Source organism: Hemiscyllium ocellatum, chromosome 23 (genome assembly GCF_020745735.1).
Source record: "Hemiscyllium ocellatum isolate sHemOce1 chromosome 23, sHemOce1.pat.X.cur, whole genome shotgun sequence".
In the NCBI taxonomy this organism is placed as follows: Eukaryota; Metazoa; Chordata; class Chondrichthyes; order Orectolobiformes; family Hemiscylliidae; genus Hemiscyllium; species Hemiscyllium ocellatum.
In genome coordinates, this window is record NC_083423.1 from 41,696,491 (window position 1) to 41,722,062 (window position 25,572).

Below are 25,572 nucleotides of genomic sequence, written 5' to 3' on the forward strand. Positions count from 1 at the left end.
GATCCCACAAACTCCTGAGCTGTGAGAATGACACGTCAAACTCAACTGACACTGGAATTCCACTGACCGAGATTTAAATTGTCACCAATTCATCTTGTTTAATTATTTATCATGTTGAATGAAAAAAAGACAGCACTCACCCGTTGTGGAACTTGCGGTTGAACTCGGTGTGGTGGTTATCCCTGTTGTTGTCATTGGTTGTTCTGAAGTGAAACAAATGCAATCACATTCAATCCGCCCAAGTTGGGAGAATACATTATTGTGCAAATGTCAGCATCACAGAAACACAGACATATCCAGTGCCAGATACCACGGTAGCTGCCGTGATTTGGATGTGCTCGAAGTCTACTGCCTTTCGTATTTTTGTTTTGAAGTTAAGACATTGCTTCGTGAGGATGAAGCTATTCATTTGTCAGAAATGTCCGAATAAAGAACTACAGTAATAATATCATTTCCCTCTCAGGCCTGGCTATTCCACACTGAAGCACTTCCTCACTCATCTCTAGTCGAAGCACTGGTGGAGCCAGTTGTAGTTGGTTGTATAGATGTGGTTGTTTCTTCTGAAAGGTATGAATGGTATTCAAAATCACCAGATGCTAACTTAGTTTAGAATCCACTCTTGCAATTTTAATCAAAAAGGCAAAGTGACCTGAGTTGCAGAAATGTTTCGACAATCTAATCAATGCATATTTACATGGCACCCCAGGAATGTGAAATGGACAAGAGCTCTGAAGAATATTTGGACATACTTTCAGAGACAAGTGGTTGAAGCTATGAAGCCAATCTGATGTGAAAATACATTGTAATGAAACATGAAAGGGGTTGTTACTCACCAGTTGTGGAACTGGCTGTAGATCCAGTTGTGGTAGTTGTTTGTATTGTACCTGTTGATTCTTAGAGTCATAGTGATGTACAGCATGGAAACAGAACCTACGGTCCAACCCGTCCATGCTGACCAGATATCCCAACCCGATCTTGTCCCACCTGCCAGCACCCGGCCCATATCACCCCAAATCCTTCCTATTCATATACCCATCCAAATGCCTTTTAAATGTTGCAATTGTACCAGCCTCCACCACATCCTCTGGCAGCTCATTCCATAAACTACATGAAAACGTTGCCCCTTAGGTCTCTTTTATATCTTTCCACTCTTACCCTAAAACTATGCGCTCTAGTTCTGGACTCCCTGACCCCAGGGAAAAGACTTTGTCTATTTATCTTATCCATGCCCCTCATAATTTTGTAAACCTCTATCAGGTCACCCCTCAGCCTCCGACGTTCCAGGGAAAACAGCCCCAGCCTGTTCAGCTTCTCCCTCTCGCTCAGATCCTCCAACCCTGGCAACATCCTTGTAAAGCTTTTCTGAATCATTTCATGTTTCATAACATCTTTCTGATAGGAAGGAGACCAGAATTGCTTCCAATATTCCAACAGTGGTCTAACCAATGCCCTGCAGAGCCGCAATATGTCCTCCCAACGCCTGTACTCAATACTCTGACCAATAAAGGAAAGCATGCTAAATGTTTTCTTCATTGTCCTATCTATCTGCGATTCCACTTTCAAGGAGCTATGAACGTGCACTCCAAGGTCTCTTTGTTCAGCAACACTTCCTAGGACCTTACCATTAAGTGTATGAATCCTGCTAAGATTTGCTTTCCCAAAATGCAGCATCTCACATTTCTCTGAATTAAACTCCATCTGCCACTTCTCAGCCCATTGGCCAATCTGGTCCAGATCCCATTGTAATCTGAGGTAACCCACTTCGCTGTCCACTACACCTCAAGAAATGCATTCACAATCATCACACCCAATTGGAATGCAACAGGTTGTGAAAGATTTACATTTCATTTCTTTGTGAAGGCATGAGAAAAAAGGAGTGCAACAGATTTGTGTAAACTAAGTAACAACAAAATATGTGTTTTCCTTCAATGAGGGAATTGAGATTCATACATTCAAACTGAGTAGAGATTTAGACACAAATTAATGCAGGTCTTCAGAACACAAGTTATGTTTGGGTGATGAAGAAGCAAAGACATTGTCAAATGCCAACATGAAGAAAATTATTTGGGCAAAACGCTTCCTGATTGTTAAATTGAATTTGCTCACCAGTTGTAGAACTGACAGTCGTTGCAGTTGTGGTGCTTGTCCCTGTTGTTGTGGTCGCTTCTTTTGAAGAGAAAGACACACATTTACCAACATTGTATTCAATTTGATTTTGTCACTGCATTAAGAAAATTCCATATTATTGACTCAAGCTGCTGCATCATACTATTCACAGCATTCAATTTAACAAATGAAATGTTTTCTTCTGTAAACTTTGTGCCAATAGTAATCCTAAACTGAGAATTATTATTAATGTTTGACAAGGTTATTCAAAACTGAAGGCACACCATGCTGCTAGAAACCTTGTAATGCCACTGTGATAATGCTGAATGTGATTGGCTGATCCACCTGCTTCATAACATCAATGTTACCCATCACCTGAAGATCCCTTGGATTTGCTACCAGACTTCATCTGGAGATGGGGAAAGCACAACTCAGTGAACCCTAGATCATTGAGTGAAACCTCCCTCAGCAGCCGTTTTGAGAGTAGTCATCACTTTCCCAAGTTGAATGCTCAGATTCTCAGTGTGGGACATGGTTACATGTGATCAGACTGAAAACTGAGAGGTGGATGCACGACAAAGGCTGTCCTCACTGGTCCCATGGATGAAATGTAAACTCCTCTACAAAAGCAATTACCTGAATTATCATTGAAATCAATACGATGTTCTGACTAACACAAATCATTTGAGACCACATGGGAAAAGATTTCCATGCTGTCACTCTGTTACACCTGGGCATCTTAACATTCTCTATCTGTCGCTTAATTATTAGAAATCAGACGACTGAGGCATAGCTCAGAGGCCAGACCCCAGTGGATCAATGAAAATTTAAGATTCTTCCCTTGGCTACAGTGTCTATGGGAACTCAATATCCAATGTCAATGTGACCAGATCCTGACCTCGAGACTCTTTGTGAATCTCAGAACCGACACCAGCTCACGTGAATTTTAGCTTCACTAGGTGTACCTGTATCAGTGGAAGTTGAATTTAGACCGGATGACATTGGAAGTATTGTTGATATTTGAGTTTCACAGCAAGCTTGAAAGGATGTTGTGAAACTTGAAAGGGTTCAGAAAAGATTAACAAGGATGTTGCCAGAGTTGGAGGATTTGAACGATAGGGAAAGGCTGAATAGTCTGGGGCTGTCAGAGGAGTGTCAGAGGCTGAGAGGTGACCTTACAGAAGTTTGTACAGTGATAAGGGGCACAGGTATGATAAACAGACAAGATCCCTGTGGTGGGCGAGTCCAGATTAAAAGGCCATAGGTTAAGGGTGAGGGGGGACAAAGATATGAAAGGGACCTAAAGGGTAAGCTTTTCACACAAAGGGTCATGCTTGAACGGAATGAGCTGCCAGAGGAAGTGGGAGAGGCTGGTGCAATTACAGCATTTAAAAGGCATCTCGAAGGGCTCATGAATTGGAAGGGTTTAGAGGGATATGGGCCAGGTGCTGGTAATTGGCACCAGATTAGGTAAGGATATCTGATCAGCGTGAAAGAGTTGCAGCGAAGGGTCTGACTCTATGATGTAATTGCTGGAGTGATCACACAGTAATCCTACTCCTTTAATATAATCCGTGTTGTCCTGTAATTCACTTAGGAATCTCGAAGTGTGTTGGACAAATTGACACTGAATGTCTCAGTTGGAATCAGGGTTAGAAGACAATCCCTTCCATGTGTGTACCACAAATTCAACATCCTTTGGACTGAAGTAGTTTGGCATGTGTTTATAGGACCAGGAAGACCATTTACCAACACAGATCACCAATAGAAAAGTTGGAGAATATTTAACTCACACATGAAGCAAATAGAAAAGAAGCATTCAAATTACATAAGTCACAAAGAAGAATTCTGAACATTTAACTGTACTTTAAAAAAGCAAAATTCATTGTTGCTGGTTGGGAGCAGATATCACCAGAATGCCAATCGTCACACAATGTTCCAAAAAACTACTTGGTGTGCATTTTTACAGAAAGCCAGAGAAATCAGAGCAAATTTCCAAAGAAGTGGAAGGACTGGGATTGTTGACTGAGTTTCTGGACATGGAGATGATAACACATCTGTTGTCTTTCTTCAGAAAATTTTCTTCTTGTTCTGTCACATCACCAGAACAACCAGCATTCTGTTGTGAGTCTTGATCTTCTTTAGTTAAAATTGATGAAAAAGCAGAGACTTGATACCAAGGGCAAATGTACAATGGGAATAGGTAATCAATATTGGTATGAAAATCTAAACCTGGGTGTTGGGTTACATTCGCACTCATCAACTATTAACATTTATTAGTATGCCCTGTGGGAGAAAGTGAGGACTGCAGATGTTGGAGTTCAGAGCTGAAAATGTGTTGCTGGAAAAGCACAGCAGGTCAGGCAGCATCCCAGGAACAGGAGAATTGACATTTCTGGCATGAGCCCTTCTTCAGGAATGAGGAAAGTTTGCCAAGCAGGCTAAGATAAAAGTAGGGAGGAGGGACTTGGGGGAGGGGTGTTGGAAATGTGATAGGTGGAAGGAGGTTAAGGTGAGGATGATAGCCCAGAGTGGATGTGGGGTCGGAGAGGTCAGGAAGAAGATTGCAGGTTAGAAAGGTGGTGCTGAGTTTGAGGATTGGGACTGTGACAAGGTGGGGGGAGGGGAAATGAGGAAACTGGAGAAATCTGAATTCATTCCTTGTGATTGGTGGGTTCCTAGGCGGAAGATGAGGCATTCTTCTTCCAGCCGTCGTGTTACTATGGTCTGGAGATGGAGGAGTCCAAGGACTTGCATGTCCTTCGTGGAGTGGGAGGGGGAGTTGAAGTGTTGAGCACGGGGTGGTTGAGTTGGTGGGTCCGGGTGTCCCAGAGGTGTTCTCTGAAACGTTCTGCAAGTAGTCGGCCTGCCTCCCCAATGTAGAGGAGGCCACATTGGGTGCAGCAGATGCAGTAAATAATGTGTGTAGGTGTAGGTGAATGTGTGGCGGATGTGGAAGGATCCCTTGGGGCCTTGGAGGGAAGTGAGCGGGGAGGTGTGTGCGGAAGTGCGGGTGCAGGGGAAGATGCTGTGAGTTGAGGTTTGGTTGGTGGGGTTGTGGACCTGATGAGGGAGTCATGGAGGGAGTGGTCTTTTCGGAACACTGATAGGGGAGGGGAGGGAAATATATCCCTGGTAGTGGGGTCCGTTTGGAGGTGGTGGAAATGACAAAGGATGATATGATGTATACGGAGGTTGGTGGGCTGGTAGGTGAGGACCAGTGGGGTTCAGTCCTGGTGGTGATTGGATGTGCAGGGCGCAAGGGCGGAGAAGCAGGAAGTGGAGGAGATGCGGTGGAGAGCATTGCCGATCACGTCTGGGGGGAAATTGCGATGTAAAAGAAGGAGGCCATCTGGGTTGTGGGAACCCGGTGGGAACCTATGATGATCCAATACCAGGGAGATTCTCTGCCAAAGACAAAGCTTTTGATATTGATGATGTTCAAGTCTGAGGAATGCTTCAAGATGCCACAAACACGTTAGCTGAGACTACGACATATTGACCTCGATTGACAGAAAAATTTCATGGACCAGAATTTAAGTTTTAACTGCTTTAACTTATTTCATTCTTTATCATGAAACAAGACAGCACTCACCCGTTGTGGAACTGGCAGTTGAACTCGGTGTGGTGGTTATCCCTGTTGTTGTCATTGTTTGTTCTGAAGTGAAACAAATGCAATCACATTCAATACGCCCAAGTTGGGAGAAGTCATTATTATGCAAATGTCAGCATCACAGAAACACAGACATATCCAGTGCCCGATACCCCGGTAGCTGCTGTGATTTGGATGTGCTCGAGCACTACTTCTTTCTTATTTTAGTTTTGAAGTTAAGACATTGCTTCGTGAGGATGAAGCTATTCATTTGTCAGAAATGCCCGAATAAAGAACTAAGGAAATAATATCATTTTCCTCTCAGGCCTGGCTATTCCACACTGAAGCAATTCCTCACTCATCTCTAGTTGAAGCACTGGTAGAGCCAGTTGTAGTTGGTGGTACAGATGTGGTTGTTTCTTCTGAAATGTATGAATGATCTTCAAAATCACCAGATGACAACTCAGTTTAGACTCCCCTCTTGCAATTTTTATTCAGAAAGGCAAAGTGACCTGAGTTACAGAGATTTTACAATCATCTAATCAATGTACATTTCCATCGCACCACAGGAATGTGAAATGGAAAGAGCTCTGAAAGAACTTTGGACCTACTTTCAATGACAATTTCTGACTCTTCCCATGACTACAGGGTCTCTGGGAACTCAATATCCAATGCTGAAAATGTGTTGCTGGTCAAAGCACAGCAGGTTAGGCAGCATCCAAGGAACAGGAAATTCGACGTTTCGGGCCAGAGCCCTTCATCAGGAGGACTGTTCCTTGGATGCTGCCTAACCTGCTGTGCTTTAACCAGCAACACATTTTCAGCTCTGATCTCCAGCATCTGCAGACCTCACTTTTTAACTCAATATCTAATGTCAACTGGGCCAGCTCTTGTCCTTGAGACACTTTGTATATCATAGCCCAAATACCAGCACACATGAATTTTAGATTGACCAGGTGTACATGTTTCAGTGGAGGTTGTCCTTGGGCCGGTTGTGGTCGGCAGTGTTGTTGATGTTTGATTTTCCTAGCAAACTCAAAATTGGTAGTCTGAACAAAATTCCTGTGATAAATTGCAGGAGGGATAATACAGCAATCCCACTCCTTTAATAGACTTCACATTGTCTTGTGATTCACTGAGTAGCCTTAAAGTGTTTTGGACAATTTGACATTGAATGTCTCCAATGGAATCATGTAGAGAACACAATCGCTTGCGTACAATCTCTATCAGTTCAACATCATTTGAACTGTAGGCGTTTGGTGTGTGTGTATTGTACCAGAATGACCCTTCACCAATAAGATGACCAAAAGAAATGTTGGCCAATTTTTAATACCCATATGAAACATGAGAAATGTAGCATTCTACCCCAGGAAGTATCATGGCAGCATTTTTATCATTTAATTGTACTTTCACAAAAGCACAATTCCTTGTTGCTGGATGGAAGCGGATATCACCAGAATGTTAATCATCACACCATGTTCAGAGGAAATACTTCACACATGTTCTAATGCTGAAAGCCCAATGATTTATTGCAAAGTTCCAAAAAAGTCAGAGGATTTGTAGCGCTGACTGTGTTTCTGGTCACAGAGATGATAACACATCGGCTGAGTTACGAGTGAAAATTCTCTCTATGTTCTGTCACATCACCATCAAGCCAGCATTTTGCTTTGAGACCTCACCTTGTTTTGTTCAATTTGATGTTTGAGCAGACACTTAATGTGCATACTGGGGTATGGGTAAGCAAGAATGTTGTGATAAACCAATCCTGATTGTTGAGTTACACTGGTAATAATCGATTATTAACATTTATCTGCACGCTGGGTGGGAAACATTTCTGATCTAATACCAGGGAGATTGTTTGCTGGAGATTAAAGCTGTGGATGATGGTGATGTTCAAGTCTCAGGAATGGCTTGTGCTCCCACAAACTCCTGAGCTGTGAGAATGACACGTCAAACTCTTGTGACACTGGAATTCCACTGACCGAGGATTTAAATTGTCACCAATTCATCTTGTTTAATTATTTATCATATTGAATGAAAAAAGACAGCACTCACCCGTTGTGGAACTGGCAGGTGAACTCGGTGTGGTGGTTATCCCTGATGTTGTCGTTGTTTGTCCTGAAGTGAAACAAATGCAATCACATTCAATACCCACAAGTTGGGAGAAGACATTATTGTGCAAATGTCAGCATCACAGAAAAACAGACATATCCAGTGTCAAAGACCCCGTTAGCTGCCGTAATTTGGATGTGCTCGAGCACTGCTGCCTTTCGTATTTTAGTTTTGAAGTTAAGACATTGCTTCGTGAGGATGAAGCTATTCATTTGTCAGAAATGTCCGAATAAAGAACTAAGGTAATAAAATCATTTCCCTCTCAGGCCTTTCTATTCCACACTGAAGCAATTCCTCACTCATCTCTAGTCGAAGCACTGGTAGAGCCAGTTGTAGTTGGTGGTACAGATGTGGTTGTTTCTTCTGAAATGTATGAATGATATTCAAAATCACCAGATGCCAATGTAGTTCAGACTCCACTCTTGTGATTTTTAATCAGAAAGGCAAAGTGACCTGAGTTACAGAGATTTTGCAATAATCTAATCAAAGTACATTTCCATCGCACCACAGGAATGTGAAATGGACAAGAGCTCTGAAAGAACTTTGGGCCTACTTTCCTTGGCAATTTCTGATTTTTCCCATGACTACAGGGTCTCTGGGAACTCAATATTAAATATCAACTGGGCCAGCTCCGTCCTTGAGACTCTTTGGAAGTCATAGCCCAAATGCCAGCACACATGAATTTTCGATTGACCAGGTGTACATTTTTCAGTGGAGGTTGTCCTTGGGCCAGTTGTGGTCGGCAGTGTTGTTGATGTTTGATTTTCCTAGCAAATTCGAAATTGGTAGTCTGAACAAAATTCCTGGGGAGAATTGCTGGTGGGATAATACAGCAATCCCACTCCTTTAATAGACTTCACATTGTCTTCTGATTCACTGAGTAGCCTTAAAGTGTTTTGGAAAATTTGACAGTGAATATCTCCAATGGAATCATGAAGAGAATACAATTGCTTGCGTACCATCTCTATCAGTTCAACATCATATGAACTGGAGGCGCTTGGTGTGTGTCTATTGGGCCAGGATGTCCATTCACTAATAAGATGACCAATAGAAATGTTGGCCAAATTTTAATACCCATATGAAACATGAGAAAAGGAGCATTCTAAACCAGCAGGTATCATGGCAGCATTTTTAACATTTAATTGTACTTTCACAAAAGCACAATTCCTTGTTACTGGATGGAAGCGGATATTACCGAAATGTTAATCATCACACCATGTTCAGAGGAAATACTTCACACATGTTCTAATGCTGGAAGACCAATGATTTATTGCAAAGTTCCAAAAAAGTCGGAGGATTTGGAGCCCTGACTGTGTTTCTGATCACAGAGATGATGCCACATCGGCTGAGTTACTAGTGAAAATTCTCTCTATGTTCTGTTTCATCACCATCACGCCAGCATTTTGCTTTGAGCCCTCAACTTGTTTTGTTCAATTTGATTTTGAGCAGACACTTAATGTGCATATTGGGGTATGGGTAAGCAAGAATGTTGTGATAAACCAATCCTGATTATTGAGTTACACTGGTAATAATCGATTATTAACATTTATCTGCACGCTGGGTGGGAAACATTTCTGATCTAATACCAGGGAGATTGTTTGCTGGAGATTAAAGCTGTGGATGATGGTGATGTTCAAGTCTCAGGAATGGCTTGTGCTCCCACAAACTCCTGAGCTGGGAGAATGACACATCAAACTCTTGTGACACTGGAATTCCACTGACCGAGGATTTAAATTGTCACCGATTCATCTTGTTTAATTATTTATCATATTGAATGAAAAAAGACAGCACTCACCCGTTGTGGAACTGGCAGGTGAACTCGGTGTGGTGGTTATCCCTGTTGTTGTCGTTGTTTGTCCTGAAGTGAAACAAATGCAATCACATTCAATACGCCCAAGTTGGTAGAAGACATTATTGTGCAAATGTCAGCATCACAGAAAAACAGACATATCCAGTGTCAAATACCCCATTAGCTGCCGTGATTTGGATGTGCTCGAGCACTGCTGCCTTTCGTATTTTAGTTTTGAAGTTAAGACATTGCTTCGTGAGGATGAAGCTATTCATTTGTCATAAATGCCCGAATAAAGAACTAAGGTAATAATATCATTTCCCTCTCAGGCCTGGCTATTTCACACTGAAGCAATTCCTCACTCATCTCTAGTTGAAGCACTGGTAGAGCCAGTTGTAGTTGGTGGTACAGATGTGGTTTTTTCTTCTGAAATGTATGAATGATATCCAAAATCACCAGATGCCAACGTAGTTCAGACTCCACTCTTGTGATTTTTAATCAGAAAGGCAAAGTGACCTGAGTTACAGAGGTTTTGCAATCATCTAATCAAAGTACATTTCCATCGCACCACAGGAATGTGAAATGGGCAAGAGCTCTGAAAGAACTTTGGACCTACTTTCCATGGCAATTTCTGATTTTTCCCATGTCTACAGGGTCTCTGGGAACTCAATATCCAATATCAACTGGGCCAGCTCCTGTCCTTGAGACTCTTTGGAAGTCATAGCCCAAATACCCCGGTAGCTGCCGTGATTTGGATGCGCTCGAGCACCCACTAGTGCCTGCTGATTTATTTTCAATCAATAGTTAAATCAAAGCTTTCTCTTCTTGAGTATAAATGAATTCAATTGACAGAAAACCAAACAAAGTTACACTGACTGCGTTCCAAAGTAAAATGACTGAATTGAGAGCTTTTGGCTTTCACCTCTCAGGTAACCTATAATTCACTCACTGAAAATGCCAAACCTCTTCTCAACATATTTCTGCAGATGCTTCATCTCATTCTTGCAAAATGTTTGTGATTTTATTCCTGCATGCTGTTGGCTGCTGCTCATAATTGCAATGATTCAGCTGATCAATACCTGCAACATTTACTCACTCATTTTAAAGATCTGTTCCTTTCACATTGAACTCTGAGGCTAACTTAAAACATCTTTAATCAAGGAAGACCCGCTTCATCTTTGTTTTCGATGTAAATCATACTGAGGTTTTATTCAATATTTAAACCAGCAACTTAAATTCTCAAGCAGGAACTGACTTCAGTGTAATTGATATTTCTAAAGGACAGGCAAAAACATGAAGCATCCAACCAACGCATTCCATTCCAACAGGGACATATTTGGGAAAAGAGAAAACTTAGCATGCATTTCATCAATTTTAATCTGCATACCATGACCACAAGTCAGAACGCTAAAGTACTGTGAAATTTTTAACTTATAGCTCCAAAATGTCATTTTCTACCTTAAAAAGAGGCTTATGTCATCTAAAATTGCTGCTGGTGCAATTTAAGCAACTGGGTGGAGAGTGGAGAGAGGAGAGAGAGAGAGAGAGAGAGAGACTGGATGTCACATCCGTGGATGTGAAAGGAATTTAAAACAACGTACTTCCAAGAAGGTAAAAGTCAAGTCAAAACAGACTGGATTATCATTTCTTGTGACTGTGATGATGACACAACACTTGTTTTGAAATAAATCATTGCAAGTTATTTTACAATATTCAGGTAGCCAATCAGTGACTAATTCATCCAGAATAACAAGGTATTGACTTCTGTGGACAACGGACGAAGTTTTAGCAGTGTATTTGCATTTAAGACTTTACTCTTATATATTGTAAAAATAAAGTATTTGATGAATTATCTTAATGCTGTATGCCATTTGCATTTCAATTCTGTTCTTTACTGATCATTTTATATTGTCATTTGCAGTTCTCTAATTTTTCTCTTTCAATTTTGAGTGCTTTCATTTTTCTGTAAGACGGTGACACAGAGAAGATCTATACATAACAGATACATACCTTTTCAAGCCTTGCAATTAAAAAACTACCTCTGGGTATTGCAAAAGTAAATTCAGGGCCAGAGATGGATGTTTTTGTGCAAGGATACAATACAAAGCATTAATTGGCAAAAATGTTCAATAATGTAATATTTTGATTTGACACTCAGCATTGCCAGATATGTTTTTAGTTCACTGGTGTCTACATTTATTAGTGACAGAAAATTTGCGGCATGCAGTGACAGATTGGGCAAGGAAGGATTGCCTTCGATCTACCTTGGGCCTTGTCACCATAGTTCAGGGACACTGCCAAAGATGGGACCCAAACCTTAATTAAGCAAGAATCCACAACTCCTCCCTCCTAATGACAACCTTATTGGTCCACCAGAATATTAGCTGATGCCTTTGGAGTGGTCCGATGGGGATGAGCTGAGGGGGTCAGTGGCAAAACTGGGAGATAGCAAACCCAAGGTTTCCAGTTTCCTTCAAAAATTTCAAGAGATTTTTGAAAGCAGTCTTACTGGTCACTTTAAGACCTGGGACAATTAATTCTATTGATTATTTCTCTGTTTCATATCGGAGTCTGACAAATAATGTTGGCCACAAATTTAAATGATCAAAACATCCTGGGTCTTTTTTTAGGGAAGGACTCCAGGTGACCAAATTATGCCAAATGAAAACATTGTGGATGCTGGGAATCTGAAACAAACACAGTCAGCATTTCTGTCATATTTTCATTTTTGATGCTTCATTCAACTTTGTGTATGAGAATCACTTCTGTCGCGATTGGGTGTGGCAGATTGCATCCAGTTTTTGATATGATTGCTACTCCACCTCCTCTTACCACCCCCTCATCCATGACCTCACACCCCATCCCCAAATCATCATCTCCCAGACTATACACAATCCCATCACGTCAGGGGATCTCCCAACCACAGCTTCCAACCTCATAGTTTGGGAACCCCACACTGCCCGATTCTATCTCCTACCCAAATCCACAAGCCTGACTACCTCAGCCAACCTATCATCTCAGCCTGCTCCTGTCCCATCAAACTCATCTCCACCTACTTCGATACTGTCCTATCTCCCCAGTCCAGGAACTCCCCACATACATTCAGGACACCACCTATGCCATTCACTTTCTCCAAGACTTCCATTTCCCCAGCCTCCAGCTTCATCTTTTCCATGGATATACAATCCCTCTACACCTCCATCCACCATGACCTCTGTTTCTTCCTCTCCCAAGGTCCCGACCAGTACCCTTCCACTGACAGACTCAGTCATATGGCTGAGCTGGTCCTCACCCTCAACAATTTCTCCTTTCAATCCTCCCACTTCCTCCAGATGAAAAGGGGAGCCATGGGCACCGCATGGGCCACAGCTATGCCTGTCTCTTTGTCAGCTATGTAGAACAGTCCATCTTCCGTAGTTACACCGGCACCACTCCACACCTCTTCCTCCACTACATTGATGACAGTATTGGCATCACCTTGTGCTCCCACGAGGTGGTCGAACAGTTCATCACCTTCACCAACATATTCCACCCTGACCTTAAATCCACCTAGACCATCTCTGACACCTCTCTCCTCTTCCTTACCTCTCCATCTCCATCTATGAGGACCGTCTCAACACTGACATTTTTTTACAAACTTACCGATTCCCACAGCTACCTGGATTACACATCCTCCCACCCTATCTCCAGCAAAAATGCCATCCCATATTCCCAATTCCTCTGCCTCCACTGCATCTGCTCCCAGGAGGGCCAGTTCCACCACAGAACACACCAGATGGCCTCCTTCTTTAAAGACCAAAATTTCCTCTCCCACGTGGTTGAAGATGCCCTCCAAACACATTTCATCCACGTTCGGGCCTCTGATCTCAAACCCCACTCATCCAACTGCAACAAGGACAGATCCCCCCCAGTCCTCACGTTCCATCCCACCAACCTTCGCATAAATCCCATCATCCGCCAACATTTCAGCCACCTACAAATGGACCCCACCACCGGGGATATATTCCCCCCTGCCCCTATCTGCTTTCCGCAAAGACTGTTCCCTCTGTGACCACCTGGTCAGGCCCACGCCCCCACAACAAGCTACCCTCCCCTCCTGGCACCTTCCCCTGCCACCGCAGGAATTGCAAAACCTGCGCCCACACCTCACTCCTTACCGCCGTCCAAGGCCCCAAACGAGCCTTCCACATTGATCAAAGTTTCACCTGCACATCCACACATGTCATTTATTATATCCGTTGCTCCCGATGCAGTCTCCTCTACAATGGGGAGACTGGACACCTTCTCACAGAGCACTTTAGAGAACATCTCTGGGACACCCATAACACAACCGCCCAGTGGTTGAATATTTCAACTCCCCCTCCCACTCTGTCGAGAACTTGCAGGTCCTGGGCCTCCTCCATCGCCACTCCCTCACCACCAGACTCCTGGAGGAAGAACACATTATCTTCTGCAATGGCACCCTTTAACCCCAGGGCATCAATGTGATCTTCACCAGTTTCTTCATTTTCCATCCTTCCACCTTACCCCAGTTCCAAACTTTCAGCTCAGCACTGTCCTCAAGACCTGTCCCACCTGTCGATCTTCCTTCCCACCTATCTGCTCCACACCATCTCTGACCTATCACCTTCACCTCCACTTCCATCCACGTATTGCACTCTCAGCTACCTTTTCCCCAACCCGACTCCTCCTCACAATTATCTCTCCACCCTCCGAGACTCCCAGCTTCATTCCTGATGAAGGGCTCTGTCCTGAAACATTGATTTTCCTGCTCCTTGGATGCTGCCTGACCTGTTGTGCTTTTCCAGCAACACATTCTCAACTCTGATCTCCAGCATCTGCAGACCTCACCGTCTAGCAGTTTTTGAAACTTAATATATTCTTTTCCACATGAAAATTTGTACATTAATTCCTAATTTCTCCTCTTCCATCTTCTATTATTTTTGTTTACTATATTGCAAACATTATTTACAGTTTTATTGTTAAAAGGCTCCTGTATATGTCTTTTAAGGCCACAAGAGATCTTAAAACTTCTCCCACCAAATGAAACAATTCTTGTAATGTAGGAAACAGAGTCATTTAGTGTGCACCAAGCTCCCAGTAATTTGAAAATGACTTATAATCTTTTCTTACAACATTGATTTAGGGATTAATATTAGCCAGCACACACCCTCCATGTCCTTTTTTTCAAAAAAAGTATAAAAGGATTTGGTGAAATCTATTTGAGAAGGTAGTCAGGTCCTCCAATGAATCTCTTGACTAAAAATCAGGAAATGCAACAATACATCACTTCCTCAGCACCTAATTGCAGTGAAAATTCATGCTCAGCTCCTTTCTTAAAGAATATAAAATAATATTGTACATTATTACTTTACAAGTCTGGTTTCCTCTTTACCTGTGCTTGTTATTGTTGAAGAGGATGCCGTTGTCAATGACGTAAATGGAGTTGAAATGGATGATACAGTTGTGCTCACCGTTGTGGTTGTAAACCCTGTTGTGATAAACAGACCTAAAATAACCCTGCAGTTCTATTTGAATCATGACGATTTTTAGTTGTGTTACTCTGTTTCTAGACAGCATAAAACCAAATGTGCCATTGCGTATAAGGCCCACAACCAAACATTATTGAAACATGGAGGTCATAGAGTCACAAAGATGCATAGCATGGAAACTGACCCTTCAGTCCATATTAGCCAAATATATATCTTGCAGACAAGATACTGAGATATCTTGCAGATGCTGATGATACAGTTGGCATGGTAGATCATATTGGAGTCTTGAGCAGTACACAATATACATATTCAGTTCTAGAGTTATTGCTACATGAGGTCACTAAGCCATTTGAACTTGGTCCTTTGGCAATGTGACATTACAGTTGATTTCAGTATGCCCAGATTAAAGGTGTGAGCAGGATAGGAGTGGGTCTTAAAATTAAAAGTGGCCCAATAAAGATATGACTGTGTGTGTCTTTTGCAATTCGAAAGATTCCGTCACTTGATGCATGCCTCTAATTGGCCCACCTGCTCATTCCCCAGTTGGACAGCCAGCACACCTATCCTCATGTAACAAGCCTTCCAAATCAATCTGGCAGAAAGTAGTTTGTTCACTACGCCTTGTATTATTCTGTATTCTCACTCAAATCACCTTGTCTTTTGAAGCTCCACAAATGTATAAGTAATAAGCCATTGATTTGAAAGAAAAAGATTTATTTTAATGCTGTGTGTTATTCTGTAAATTTGTCTTCAAATCCTGGAGAATCTCAAGACAATCCTGGAGGTTGCCACTTCCAACCCAAGAGTTTACAATTACCATTAAAGTTTTCATATAAAATGGTCCCCCAGATCTAATATTGAATGATTGGCAGAACTAAAATGAAGCCCTCCAATAGTAACAGGGGCCGTACAGTGGCTTAGTGGTTAGCACTGCTGCCTCACAGTGCCAGGGACAGGGGTTCAATTCCAGTTGGCACATTCTTCTCGTGTCTACACGGGTTTCCTCTAGGTGCTCCAATTCCCTCCCACAATCCAAAGATGTGCAGGTCAGCTGAATTGGCCATGCTAAATTGCACCGAGTGTTAGGTGCATCAGTCAGAGGGAAATATAGGATAGTGGAATGGGTCTGGGTGGGTTATTATTTGAAGGGTCAGTGTGGACTTGTTGGGTCAAATGGCCTGTTTCCACACTGTAGAGAATCTAATCTAATAAGTGTCTTGCAGCAAAAAGAAGCAGATATTTCTCATGCATTGAGATAACAATTGAAGGCTGAGATGAAAAGTTACTTACGTTGGCATTGCGTGGCTCCATTGATACAAATGCTGGTATAAATGAAACAAATAAGGTATTACAACAAGGTACAAGTATAAAGTGCTTTACAGAATGAATGGGTGCCAAGAAATGAGATGAAAGAGAAAAAAAATTGCAGCCTCTCTTTCAGTCTTTGGGAAATTTTTAAATGCAAGAGAGAGGGTGACAAAGGAGAATTGGTAAAAAATTGACTTTCTGATGAAATGTTCACAGTGACTGACAGGTCAGCTGCTAAAGCTGTGATGGAAGGAACAAGGAACGACAAATAGGCTGGTCTTGAAAAACCAGAAATCAAGGAAAAGTAGAAACTGCAGAAGGAAACTACATATACTGGTAAGGAAGAGATGATGGTGGAATTTGAAAGACAGAGTAAAGAAAGTAATGTTGATTTTTTGAGAGCAGCAAGGGGGATAGTCATTAGTTCAGTTTGGAGAGCACTGCAAAATCTATTTGATATTTAATTATCAAAATGTGTATTTTGTGAGTTATTATTTCAATCTGAAATTCATAAAATTGCTTTTATTCTGTTAAGACTTCGAGTTACAAAGAATTTCCTTTTGCAATTAATCAAAATTTGTGCTTAGTGAACTGGAAAAATGATTAAAAATCAAACAACACCAGGCTATAGTCCAACAGGTTTAACTGGAAGCACACTAGCTTTCGGAGCGACGCTCCTTCATCAGGAAGCTGGTGTGCTTCCAATTAAACCTGTTGGACTATAGCCTGGTGTTGTGTGATTTTTAACTTTGTACACCCCATTCCAACACCAGCATCTCCAAATCATGGCAAGTATGATTTAATTTGATCCAGTTTGATTCTGGCTGAAAGAAAAATGCCCCTAACTTGGAAATGGAATAAAAGGTAACTTATTGAGAATGGCTCTCTATAACAATTCGAGCTGGATGAATTAAACATAAAGGTGTGAAGGATCCAGATGAATTCCAATTATTATTTTGCATTCAGATTGAGAATGGTGATCAAACAAAGGACCTGAATTGACAAGATTTGGAGATGCTGATGTTGGACTGGGGTATACAAAGTTAAAAGTCACACAACACCAGGTTATAATCCAACAGGTTTAATTGGAAGCACACTAGCTTTCGGAGCGACGCTCCTTCATCAGGTGATTGTGGAGGGCTCGATCGTAACACAGAATTTATAGCAAAAATTTGCAGTGATGTAACTAAAATTATACATTGAAAAATTGATTGTTAAACCTTTCATCTGTTAGAATACAGTGATAGTTTCACTTCTTTCATGTGTAAATCACAAAACCTTTTTTTAAAGTTGCATTCTCGGGTTAGCTGTTAACAATGGTGATAGCTGGACAATATGTTGAAGGTGTTAGCCCCCTGTGTTCTCTGTCTATGACCTGATGTTTAGATTGATTCTAATCCAAAAAGTGAGATAACAGAGTTTTATATAAATTCATGCAGTTTTTGAGCTCAGAGTTCTACATGAATGTATACAGTTTTTGAGCAAAGTGCTATGTAACTCTGCAAGTACAAATTCACCCCACAAAATATATGTGTGCATGTGGGTCTTTGTCTATCTGTGTGTGTGTGTCTGTCTGGGGTGGGGGTTGTGAGTGTGAGAAAGTGTATAATTTCAGTTACATCACACTGCAAAGTTTTGCTATAAATTCTGTGTTACGATCGAGCCCTCCACTATCACCTGATGAAGCAGCGCCGCTCCGAAAGCTAGTGTGCTTCCAATTAAACCTGTTGGACTGTAACCTGGTGTTGTGTGATTTTTAACTTTGCATTGACAGGGATACTGTACCATTTTTCACAAGCATTCCATGTTATTTCACCGGGTTGCAGTATTCTTCCATCATAATAACAAGTGCATTGGGGGAGTGTAACACACTTCATTGTATTTTCATCCAAATAAGGAGCATTCTCTGGGCATTTAGCATAACACCCTAAACAGTGAGAAATAAAATCACCATGATAACATACATAAACTCCTTTAATGTTGGATATCTTAGGTGATAGCAGAAAATTAACAGCACAAGTCAGAAACCAAAATATTTGTGCTTTTTTCTGACAAAAATCAATCAGTACTTAGTTAGATTTTGAGCATGCACTGAAAGATAAGTCAGAAGATTCTCTGTGCTGGATACATGATTGCATGGGATGGGATCAGAAGATACACAAAATCTTTTTATAGTTCATTGATCATTATAAATTTAATCTTTGTGAATCTTTCACATTTAATTGAGGAACCTTAATTAGTCAATTATTATTACAATAGGACCCTAGTCAGACCCTGTTTTGTGCCTTCAATTTTTTTAAAATTTCTGATTAAATAAAATGAAAACGCAACCTTCAAGATTTGCAGATAACTTCTTTGTGATGGAATGATCTGAGCAGGTTTTTGTTGTCAGTGTTCCACATGGCTGATAATGCCAACTGCATTCACCAGGAGCATTGTAATAATCACAATACACAGCTGTAATGTAAACAAAAAGTTCAACACTACTTAACCATTCATGCAAAATACATATTGGTCTGATGTTTCATGGGAAGGGAGAGGGTTTCCAGTCTGACAGCCCCCAGAACAATGATTCCAGAAATACTGCCCTTGAGTGCGGTGCCCCCACTTTTAGCTAGAGTGGAAACAGTTTGCACATACTTGGATTCACCATGGCAGTTGTGCAAGTAAGAGTGCACCTGCTTTTAAACATACCCACATTTATTTTTTCCCTGATGGGATTTCCAAACTGCAATACATGGCCCTCACACTTCTCAGTAAAATCTTAAAGCTTGCTGACGTTATTGGGAGAGTAGCATACCTTTCTAGAGATGGTCTGGGAGAGGCTTGGGAGAGTTAAAGCATCCTTTGGGAGAGATCACATACCATTTGGAATTATAAAGAGTAGACACAAATGTGTGTAAAATGTGGATAGACTAAAAGGAGTTGTGGACCCTTTCAGGTCTATAAACCCTGCCCTTTAAATTTGAAAGATTCTACACTTTATAAAAGTCAGTGTTTGCAATTTAATGCCATAAGTTGACATAGCCCATAGGTTTTCTGCTGCATCAATTGTGTAATAATGGGTCACAGTGTGGTGCCTACCAGATTAAACTTTGATTGACAGCTCCATAGTCTTTGATGTGGGTCTATGTATCCAATTTCTACATATAAAGGATTATGCAGTTGTAGGGATGTAAGTGTACTGATCGGGTTTTTAGCAATAAAAGTTTTTCTTTAAATAATGAAGTAATTAATAGACTTTATTTTATGTTGTATCTGCATGAATCCTGAGGTCTGGCCATTCCTGGGTGAGTTGGCATGGAAGGTGTAAGGATAAAGTTGGTGAATGTGGCACAGTTTGGCGTAAGTTGATACTAAGTTGTAAAATAGACTATACATCTCTGTTGGGAGTGAGTACAAGGGAATGGGGCGATGAAGGCTTATGGCAGTGTGTAGAGGACGGTAGCATTTCAAGGTAGCTAGGAGGAGCCATGATGATGGGGAGGTGGGGATAGACTGGCATGAAGGTTTATGGGGACGGGGGGAGAGAAACACAGCTTAGTATTTATGGTATTAAGGCTGTGGGTGTGTGGAGGGGTATGAGCAAGTATGAGTTGGCTTGCATTGGACATGGCAGAATGTCGTGGGTGAAGGGCTGAGCACAGTGGAGGTGAATGTGCTAAGTTTTGAATTCTTGATTTTCAGCTATAGCAGGGACAAAGTCTGAATCACTGAGATGTCCTTTCACACAGCTCCCCCTGCTCAGATGCATCAGCTCCTGTGGCTGGCTTCTGCATTGTTTCCAGGGATGTTGGGCATAACTCTCAAAATACCCATAAAAACAGCTGGGACATAATGCCTGAGTTGGATTTGTATCTGTGCTCCAATTACAATTGAGTCCATTTATATTAGGCTACTGTTAAACATGCTAGTCATTGGTCTGGACTGTTAAACTGCCTAAGCCTGAGAGTTCCAGTGACAGCAATACTCAGAGCCTTGACTATGCTATTCAGCTATTTCTAAAAGGCTGATAGATGAAGCACCTTTAGACAATCAGGATGGCACAGGAGAATTAGCATGAGCATCAATGTCAACATCAAACAAACTGCATTCGCTCATTATTTCATATATAACATCAATTACAGTGATGGTCATGATGATGTGTAGAACTACTCCCAGTGTTTAAGGACACTAGAAATATAGGAAGTGGATAGGAGCAATTAATAAGGCTGCAAGTGGTCACAGTTTCTCTTGATTATCCACAAACAAGGACATTAATTAAGCCAAACATTTCAGATTAGGCATACAATAGTAGAATGGAGAGGCAGCCATTGATAAAAATATAAATGACTGTACTTTAATAATAAGTGTGCAGGATGGCTGAACTGCATTTGGTTGATTGGGTGAAAATCACTCCCCATGATACAAAGGAATGAGAAAAAGGCCAACTGCTAACATAGGGTCCAAGTCAATTGTTCCAAAATGCCCTGTCCACTAAGCTCTAGTCGAAGATAAATGTAATTTTATGATCAAAAAGTGAGAATTTGAAAAGGAAAACATTGATTGTCACAGTTAAATGAATTACAAAAATTATTGACAACAGCAAAAAGCACCTAATTTAACCACAGTTTTAAATTTCCTGCAGATGTTCTTGAAAACTACAAGATGTCACATTATGCTTCAGACATGTCAACTTACGACACAGGTCTGGAGTTCTCCAGCGAATGCAAACATCAACCTTGTTACAAGCTTCCGCATACACTGCTACTGCGGTACAGAAACTCAGATATTTTCCCTCCAAATCACAAGCACAAGCTTCTTCGACACAAGCTTCATAGTATGGAGTTGGGTTAACCTGATAAAGTACCATAGGATCAGAAATCACTGGAGCTTTTTGTAAGAGTTTCATATTTCTTTATAATTGTTCATCACTTTACCTTTTTATGGCAAGCTTGAAAGACTGCACTATTGATTATGTTGCATCTCTTCCGAGCCCAGGCTAAACAATATGGATTTCTGTCACAAGGGAATGTTTGATTCACTGTATTAGGGCAGGAGTACATTGTCTTCCAACTGTTGCCAAGCTCCACAGGACTGGTCACCACATAGTTCCACTTTGTTTTCAAATCGTCTTCAATGTCCTCATTGAAATTTCCACAAAGGCCACAAACTTTATTCTGAACAGCACAAAAAAAGAATTAAACCAGTAGAGAATATTACAAAACTGTAATGTATGTTCCATAATTCTTTCCAAGATAACCCAAGATTGAGAACAAGTTCTGGAATAGATCAATTCTGCTTCTGGAATGTCATTGCAATTCAGGTGAGGTGTCTCCGTAGGCTGTTAAACTCTATAAGGGTCTACTGTACTTCAAGAAGCCAATTCACTTGATAGAAAAAAAATCTAGAATTGAATTTCGATAAGGCTACTTTGGAGCTATCATTGATAGTGCTATCATTGCCTGTAAAGTACCTTGGAGTGACCTGATGCTATGAAAGATGCTAGGGAATTGCAGGTTCTTGCTTTCTTCATAGGTGAACAAAACCTGGACATACATTTGCATGTGTTTTTGGAATAACTGGTGTGGACTCTTCATAAATATACCATTACAACATTAAACTGGCAGTTGCCATTACAAATGTAGATATATGCATTTAAAATGGGAATATAAGAACAATACATAACTTTAGAAAGAATAATGATAAATATCAATATACCATGACCCCCACAACCTCTCATTTATGAACTTCCATTCAGAACCGACCTTTCAGTCGACCTAAATGGTTCCTTGCTTGCAAAGCCTAAGGGAATTAGTAAGTCATGTATTTAAATTTCTCATACAAATTTCTATTGTCATGGTGTGAGTTTGTCACAGTTTCATTGTGAAATGTGTAAATTGATAATCAAAACCCATTATATGTGTCTGAATGATCTTGACAATAGGTGGCAGCACAGGAGTAGGCTTCTGAAGTGTCCCATTAAATTCATTGTTCTAATTGTTTTTCTGCTTCCAGGTATGTAATTTAATCCTCTATGCTAAACATCTACCAAAAATACTTTGAAAGAATGCTTTCTGTGGTGTTGAACAAGTGTTTCACTGCTTTGGCTCTGTTTTGCATTCTTATGCTGGTGTTCCAACCGCATGACCTCAAATCAACCTCGCAAGGACCTGCCTTTGCTGCTTAATCCTGTTGGACTGTAACCTGGTGTTGTGTGATTTTTAACTTTGTACACCCCAGTCCAATATCGGCACCTCCAAATCATGACTACTATCGACACCACTCATCGCCGGCTTAAAGCGGAGAGGATCTCCAAGAAGACTGCACATATCGACACAGACATCAAGTTTACATTTTTGCTATAAATTCTGTGTTACGATCGAGCCCTCCACTACTACCTGATGAAGGAGCATCGCTCCAAAAGCTAGTGTGCTTCCAATTAAACCTGTTGGACTATAACCTGGTGTTGTCTGTTTCCTATAATGTTACTGTAGTGAGTGGAATAAGATGGATCTCATTGACAATGAGATTCTTGATTGGGATTGTTAACATGGGCTAACCAGGGAGCCCTGGCTGACAGATGTAAATAGGAGATTGAAAGAGTCCCGTCAGTCTAGGGGCTGGTTCTGAGCTGGTGGTTTAGAGCCCAAGTACTATGCACGGTGGCACAGTGGTTAGCACTGCTGCCTCACAGCGCCAGGGACCCGGGTTCAATTCCCACCTCGGGCGACCGTCTGTGTGGAGTTTGCACATTCTCCCCGTGTCTGCGTGGGATTCCTCCGGGTGCTCCAGTTTCCTCCCACAGTCCAAAGATGTGCGGGTCAGGTGAATTGGCCATGCTAAATTACCCGTAGTGTTAGGTAAAAGGGGCAAATGTAGGGGTATGGGTGGGTTGCGCTTCGACGGGTCGGTGTGGACTTGTTGGGCCGAAGGGCCTGTTTCCACACTGTAAGTAATCTAATCTAATCTAATCAAAACTTGTAAATAAAGAGTGACTTGTTGACGGGATACCAGTCTCTGTGCAGTTATTGCGGTTACAATATTGAATAACTAAAACTAAAAGAAATTCTTCAATTCATGTAGCATCTTCCATGAGTATGGATGCATCAAAGCAGAATCAAGGACTTTATTTGTTGAATTGTTGACATGAAATGTAGGAAAAATGTACTTGCAGATAGCACAGACTGACAAATGTCAGTTCGAGTATGGTCACTTAATTTGTTTTATATAAAGCTTTATCCAAATGATGGAGATTCTGACAGTGCAGCACCCTGTATACTGCACTAGAATATTACAATAAGGCAGCACAGTGGTTAGCAGTGTTGCCTCACTATGCCAGAAACCCAGATTGAATTCTATCCTATGGTGACTGTCTGTGTAGAGTTTGTACATTCTGCACCCCCTTTCCCTCCCTTCCCCCATGTCTGAGAGGGTTTTCTCCAAATGCACCAGTTTCCTCCCACAGTCCACAGATGTACAGTTTAGGTGGATTCGCCATGCTAAGTTGCCCATAGTTTTCAAAAAGGTGCAGGCTTGATGAATTAGCCATGGGCAATGCTGGGTTACAAAGATTGGGTTGGGGTGTGGTTCTGGGAGGGATGCTCTTTGAAGGATCAGTGCAGATGCAATGGGCTGAATGGTCTCTTTCTGCATTTTTTTCCACATTTGACTGAAACCCACAACCTTCTGACTCTAAGAGTGCTGACAACTGAATGGAGGTTGATCGCCAAATTACTAAACATTACAGAAGTTATTATTCACTCTATTACTTCCATCTCACTGCTACTGTTGATCCTTAGTGCACTCTGAAGTGGGGTTGGTCTATGCCTCCCAGTCATTGTTCCCTTTTGTACTGAATGGTCCAGAAATTTCTCCATCTTTCCTTCATAGTGTTTATACAGTGTTCTGGTGTTTCAGTTAGCATGTCTTAAAATATTATTGTTGTTTAAATTAATCAGGTACCATAGTAATTTCCGGTTTCTGAGTATGTTTTCTGTATTGACAAACTGATGTGAGGGAGTGGTTATGAATGTCTAGGCTTTACTTACCTTCCAATTTGCAGCCAGTGTGACTGACAGTCTTGTACGTTTGTCCCATATCACAGTGATCCCATTAGAAAATCTCAGGACTAAATACAGTCCAACAGTGTGAAGTGTGTAGAGATTATCTGTGCACTGAGTTTTCCCAAGGGACACCTCAGTCACTCCATTCTCACTCAAGAGAATTAGTTCTCGATCCTGTAAGAAAATAAAGGAATTTGTAATGTAATAATTTCAGATTAGCTCATGCACTAAAATACCCAATATAACCCCAAGCTATTAATCAAACACACACCTCAAATATAATCCTGATATTCCGTGAACAGGTCACTCCATTTTCACAGCAGGGAACACTCTCCGCCAGTATTTGGAATGTACCGATTGCTCGTTGACATTGATCCTAAAATTAAATTGAGTGAAATTGTGAAATGAAACCTTGGCACATAATCTGGGATGAATGCCAGCAGATCAATTCAAAGGTAATTTGTACCTTTCCAATGAAAGAATAGCATTCATGACTAAATTTATCTTGATCTTTCAAATTGTAATAAGAGGAACACTTAAATAAACTTCCCTTCCTGCTCCCAACTCACCTCACCCAAGGATTCATCCTAAACCCTGTCCATTTATAAACTACATATTATATAATGACTTCATCCAAATCATAAACATTTTCACTGCATTAATAAGATACCTGTTCCCACCTCCATAATATCACCTGACTCTGCCCTTACCTCGGCTGATTTGCTGTTGCCATCTCTAAACTTCCTGACCAACTGTCCACATTCTACCCTTCATAAACATGAAGTGACTCAAAGTTCTGCTGTCCACTCTGAAGTTGCATCCAATTGCACATTGTAAAATACTGTACTGACTGACCTGACCTAGCATTCAGTTAAAGCAATGCATTATTTTTAAAGTTCTTGTCTGCATTCTCTAATCATGGACTGACCCTTCCTATCTACGCAATATTTTCTGGCTATCCAACTTTCCAACATAGTTGCACTCCTTTAATTTGAATCTCTTTAGCATTCTCAACCTTAGTTATTCCACTGTAACCATGCCATCAGCTGGCAAGATAATTAAATTCTTGAATTCCCTCTTGAAACGACCATCATCGGATATCTCTCTTTCTCCTTTAAGGTAGTTTTT

The 25,572-nt window shown here is 41.2% G+C and overlaps 1 protein-coding gene across 1 annotated transcript in view; it reads right to left on the bottom strand.

Annotated features, from left to right (window-relative positions):
• Positions 1-25,572, bottom strand: part of LOC132826614 (uncharacterized) — a 211,727-nt gene that overhangs the window by 170,084 nt on the left and 16,071 nt on the right. Inside the window, exons 12-22 of the mRNA XM_060842569.1 lie at positions 24,716-24,820; positions 24,430-24,618; positions 21,319-21,558; positions 21,080-21,236; positions 18,731-18,856; positions 18,185-18,326; positions 14,995-15,090; positions 9,606-9,668; positions 7,754-7,816; positions 5,702-5,764; positions 141-203 (exon numbers count right to left, since the gene is read on the bottom strand). Of these exons, the coding sequence (XP_060698552.1) occupies positions 141-203; positions 5,702-5,764; positions 7,754-7,816; positions 9,606-9,668; positions 14,995-15,090; positions 18,185-18,326; positions 18,731-18,856; positions 21,080-21,236; positions 21,319-21,558; positions 24,430-24,618; positions 24,716-24,820 (1,307 nt within the window). The remainder of the gene's footprint in view (positions 1-140; positions 204-5,701; positions 5,765-7,753; positions 7,817-9,605; positions 9,669-14,994; positions 15,091-18,184; positions 18,327-18,730; positions 18,857-21,079; positions 21,237-21,318; positions 21,559-24,429; positions 24,619-24,715; positions 24,821-25,572) is intronic.